At 34.7% G+C, this 5,671-nt stretch overlaps 1 protein-coding gene across 3 annotated transcripts in view; it reads left to right on the forward strand.

The window, feature by feature from the left end:
• The window catches only part of LOC106876918 (uncharacterized), a 59,418-nt gene extending 54,012 nt beyond the window's left edge, over positions 1–5,406 (forward strand). For all 3 annotated transcript variants that reach the window (XM_089365258.1, XM_089365257.1, XM_052973621.2), the window contains one exon: positions 3,364–5,406. In XM_089365258.1, the coding sequence (XP_089221384.1) occupies positions 3,364–5,262 (1,899 nt within the window). In that variant the 3' untranslated portion in view covers positions 5,263–5,406. The remainder of the gene's footprint in view (positions 1–3,363) is intronic.
• Positions 5,407–5,671: the final 265 nt, after the last annotated feature.

Consider the following 5,671-nt stretch of genomic DNA (forward strand, 5'->3'; position numbering starts at 1 on the left):
CCTTATGAGGTTTTTTTTCACGCTAGCTACTTGATAAATTCCTGTAAAAGAATTCGTCCTATTATTGAAATTTATATATATATATATATATATATATATATATGTCTATTTCTGTTTCTTTCTCTTTCTTTGTCTATCTCTTGCCTTCCTCCCTCTCTCTTTCTCTTTCTTTCTCTCATTCTGATTTTCTGTCTGTCCTTCTCTCATCTCCACTCCTACAGGACATTTTCATTTTCCTTTGCATTTCCTCATATCCATCTGTTTTGTGGCCACATGGCTTTTTATACGAGGTTTAATCAATAAGTATTCGGACTGTTGCCATAGTAACAAAGCTAAAGCATACAGAGTAAAGCCACTTGGCACAGATTGACCTTAAACTCTGCTGTGCATGTGCACTAAGTTTTAAGATTCTAACTCACTTCTGCTGTTTACAGCAGTGCTTGGAACAAAGGTGTGTAGCGTGTAATCGCCGCACTGACCATAGCAGAGAAAGTTATCATGGTGATATCTGCTCAGAGGCCTACACAGATTTGCAGAAAGTTTATGGAGAAGAGTATTTGAGCTGCACACAACCATACGAGTGGTTCAGACGTTTCCAAGAAATGTCGATATTGATGAACGTTCTGGGAGACCTGCAGTCAGCAGAACTGAGAAAAACATCAGAGATGTACATGCTGCTATGAGGGGAAATCATCGAATCACCATCCGTGAGTTATCAGAGGATATGTAGATTAATTACGGTTCAGTTCAGTCCATTATCACTGAAGATTTGGGTATGAGGTACATGTCTGCCAAGTTTGTGCTAACCAGCTGACCAAAAAGACACTTGAGTTTCAGTTGCACAAAATCTTGATTGTGTCGAGAACGATGAAAAATTTTTGAAAACTTTGCATAGGCCTCTGAGTATGTATCGCCAAGTTTTGGCAAAATTTGATGCAGATTCTCTGCTCAACTTTCTCTGCCATGGTCAATGCAACAATCACACACAACATGCATTCCTCCCAAGCACTGCTGTAAACAGCAGAAGTGAGCTAGACTGTTAAAACTTAGTGCGCACACACAGCAGAGTTTAGGGTCAATTTGTATGTATCTTTTATTTTGTTGTACTGTTTACATCATTGTGCTGTACATTTGTTTCGCTTTTCTAGAGGCCATCTGACAAATTCTTGCTCATTAGAAAGCAAAATGACCCACTTATACAATGAAAACAGTAAAGTTTGGGGTGAGAGTCTGATGCTTTGGGGATACATAAAAAGTGATGGTTCAAGAAAGTTGGTTAAAATTGATGGTAACTTGAATAGTGCCAAATACATCCAGTTTCTGAAGGACATTTTGATACCAGACTTAGATGAAGGTGAAATTTTTCAAAATGACAGAGCTCCATGTCACAGATCGTGTGCAGCACAAAAGAGTCTGGCTGATGAAGGTGTTACCATATTGAAAGGTTGGCCAGCTCAGAGCCCTGACTTAAATATCATTAAGCAAATGTTGACAGAACAAAAGAGAAGAGTTTGTCAGAAGAATCCACAAAATCTTGAAGAGTTGTGGGAACTTAGCCACAGAGAATGGCATCTCATACCTGTGAAGATGGTGAAGGATTTGTATGCATCTCTTCCCAGGCGCACTGAAGAAATTATTCAAGCTAAGGAAGGCCACATGAAATATTAATGTACAGTAACTTATTGAAATGAATATTATGTAACAAATTTTCATTATAGACATTTTTCTGTTTCAAAACACTGTATCTTGATTGGTTTACATGAGGTGGCTGAAAACCTTTGCATGGCCAATTTTGGTGGTCGTCTCGCATCTTGACCTCTCATTCAGAACCCCTACTACAAAATATAATGATTAGGTATGGAAATGACTCCAACAAGGCCAATGTTTCATCTATCAAAAATGCAATGTGAAACATTCACTTATAAGTTGGCAATTAGTAGAAGTTTATAATAGCTTAAAGTGGCACAATACTGTATGTATGTATGTATGTATGAATATATGTATGTATGCATGTATGTATGTATGTATTTATGTATGTACGTATGTATGTATGTATGCATGTATGTATGTATGTTTGTATGTATGTTTGTATGTATGTATGTATGTTTGCATATATGTATGTATGTCATTATTCAGTTTATTTCAAGATTTCTTGCCAATAGAGAAAGAACCGGTTTCTAACCTAGATCCAAGGTTCCTTCATTGGAATTTCAACATCAACAACAGGGTATTTTTGTTTGTATGTATGTATTTATGTATGTATGTATGTATGTATGTATGTATGTACGTACATACGTACGTATGTATGTATGTATGTATGTATGTGTGTGTGTACGTATGTATGTATGTATGTCTGTATGCATGCATGCATGTATGTATGTATGTATGTATGTATATATGTATGTATGTATATGTGCAGATTTGTATGTTTATTGTTTGTATTCTCATGTATATAGTTGCATATCTAGACATGCTCATATATATATTTAAATGATAAATTTCTGGAAAGCTTTACAGATTTTTTTACAGTTCCAATTATGGCTTGGATCTGTAGTCATCGAATTAGCTTTCTCCTTTCCGGTTTTGAGAAGCCTAATTTCTCAAGATTGGCATTTAGGTAGTGTGTTACATATCCCAGGGCCCCAATAATTACAGGTATAAACCAGAAATTGTAATCTGGATAGAGTAAATGCAGATCTCTTAATAGTTCAGCATAGGTGTTCTCTTTTTCACTGATCTCCAGCTTTATGTTAACATCTGCTGGGCAGCTAATTTCTACAACTGTGCACAGTTTCTCTTCTCTATCTCAAATCATTATATCAAGTCTGTTGTGTTTACATTTTTTTTGAGGTCGTCACTGGGACATTCCACCAGTATTCCTTTTAATTATGAGTGGCTATGGCTTCTACCATATTGTAGGTTCTTATTTCTTAGTTTTGGAATTATCCTTCCTTGGAATTATCCTTCATTAGAGAGTGTCCTATCTACAACATCAAGTCTCATTGGTAGATAATACCATGATGACATTTTCAGACACACACCGCACGCACACACACACACACACACACACACACACACACACACACACACACCACACCACACACACACACCACACACCACACACACATGCATACATGCTTCAAATTTGATTTTGGTTCATTTAACTAATATTTAACTAATTAAAATTCTTTGTCACTGTAACTTAACACTTGAGTGATTAAATTTAATTCTGGCATTGAAGATCTCTAAATGTTTGCATATATAAAAAAAACTGTAAATTCTGTTTTTTTTTTCTTCATATTAATAAATGTATATGACAAAAAAAAACCCTTTTACTTATACATAATTTTTTTCTCTTTGTAGATATGGAAGACTATACATGCAACAATCACTTCTTTCCTACCCTGGAGTGTCTATAAATTTTCAAGAGAAGCTTACAAGTCACATGATTTAGCTGTCATAGCATGTATTCTGGCAGCATTCTCTGTTCACTTATCTGTTTTCGGTACACACACACTAATTTCTACTTTTTTGTCCCCTTTTGTGTTTTTGTCATTATCAGTAATCTGGAGAACCCTTTGTTCTGATCTTCCTTGTTTCTATACAAAAAATACTATAAAAGTTAACAGAAATGGAACCGTAGATATTAGGGAGAATAGAAATATTTCCTGGAACAATGATGTTCTAAAGAGAATCTCAAAAAAAACTGATGCTGAGAAAATTTATAGAGATAAAAACAACACAGGAAATAATAACACTATAATAGGAGTAATTGGAAAGCATCTCAGAAACTTTGGCACTGGAATTATGATTGGTATTCTTCTCTATATACGTATTGATCTGCTTGTTTTCTATACAGCTATTTTTTGCCCAGTATTATCTTGGTATATTTCCAAGTGGAGATTGTTTTTTCAACAGTTTATAATCATTACTTTTGGTGTTCTCTTGGGAATCGCTATAGGAGCAATTGATGATTATTATACATATGGTAAATTTTTTATAAGCCCTAAACAGTGGTTTCTGTTTAATGTCTTTTCAGATCATTCAAATATGTTTTTTGGTCAATTTGGCATTTCCTTTTACTTTATAAACATTGTATTACATAATGCTGCTGTGATTTTGATGCTAGTCTTAACATTCCTCACAATCTTGGTAATCAAAGTTAGAAAGTTTAAAATATCAAATCCCTTTGTGTATCACTGTACTTATACATCTTTATTTCTCAGTTCCTCTGCAATTATTGTATTATTCACATTCTCACTAAAAGGACACAAAGAAATGCGATTTTTGCATAATTTTGTTGTTCTTGTATTGATAGTCTACGCTAGTACACTGAAGACTATTTTGCACTGCATATATTCCAAAGTAATATCAAAAACCACAAAAACCACAAAAACTACTTTAAATTCATCTCTGGTTTTCTTATTGTTGGTTTATGTTAAACACCAATGGAATTTATTTCCAAGTGGAAAGTCCACAGCTGATTGGTCATATTCAGATAACTTTGAATCTGGAAATATAAATCAATGCTTATATTATGTTCACCTTGAAGATGATGTAACAGGTGTCTTTTTAGATGAAAGTTTATACTTCAGCGGTGCTTATAGCCTTCTTCATAGAGATGTACCCTTCCTTCCTCTCATCCACATGGAATTTTATGAATTCAGCAAAGAGTCTAGAATCCCTATAAAATATCAGTTTGAATGGTTAAAAGTTGATAACACTAATAAGCCTACAACCCACGTCAGTGCATTATCTAACATATCTGATTATTTATCAGTGTATAATACTCCATATCTAATAAAGAAGCTTATGAAAAATAATGTTTATAATTATCTTATCGTTAAAAAATTCCAGAAATTTATTGATCTTGGTTTTAAGTTAGTTTTTCAATCAGGAATGATAAAAGTCTTGAAAAAAGTAAGCAATACAACATTGAAAAAAAACTTCAAGTATTTCTTGAATCCATTTTCTTCTATATCAGAAAATAATTTAACTCTTAACGATATTTTTCTTCATGAAGGTCATTTCTTGTATTCTTTAGGCCAGTATGAAAAAGCTGAGCAGCGGTTGTTAGCTGCGTTACAGTATGCACCCATAAGGGTGGCTACATACCAGCTGCTATTTAATATATACCAACATTTTGGTAAATTTAATGAGAGTAATCGCTACTGGAATGTTTGTGCTAAACTATTTGGAGAAGAGGAATGCAGGAAACCTGTAGAAATTGTTGATTTGCAAAAACTCCCCAGTAACAGATAGCCACAAAGGAATAAACCGATACATAGAACATCACACACACACAGACACACATATACACTCATGCACATACACACACATACAGACACTCTCACACACATGCACACACTCATTCTCACACACATACGCACTCATGTGCACATACACTCTCACTTACGCAATGATTAGCAAATCGTTTTTAATTAAGCTGTAGACAGTTAATTGGTTTCCCAGACAATCTGCCAATCAGTGTTCAGTGTGATTGCCAGAAACAATTTGTCATCATCATTATTGTCAGCATCTTCACCACCACCCTACACTGCTGCCATCGTCATCATCGTTGTCGTCATCGTCATCATCATCGTCATCACTCTCCTCCTCCTCCTCCTTCTCCCTTTCATCATCAATTTACTTCTATTTTTCCAAGCTTGCA

Source organism: Octopus bimaculoides, chromosome Z (assembly GCF_046866305.1).
Source record: "Octopus bimaculoides isolate indiv1 chromosome Z, ASM4686630v1, whole genome shotgun sequence".
NCBI lineage: Eukaryota > Metazoa > Mollusca > Cephalopoda > Octopoda > Octopodidae > Octopus > Octopus bimaculoides.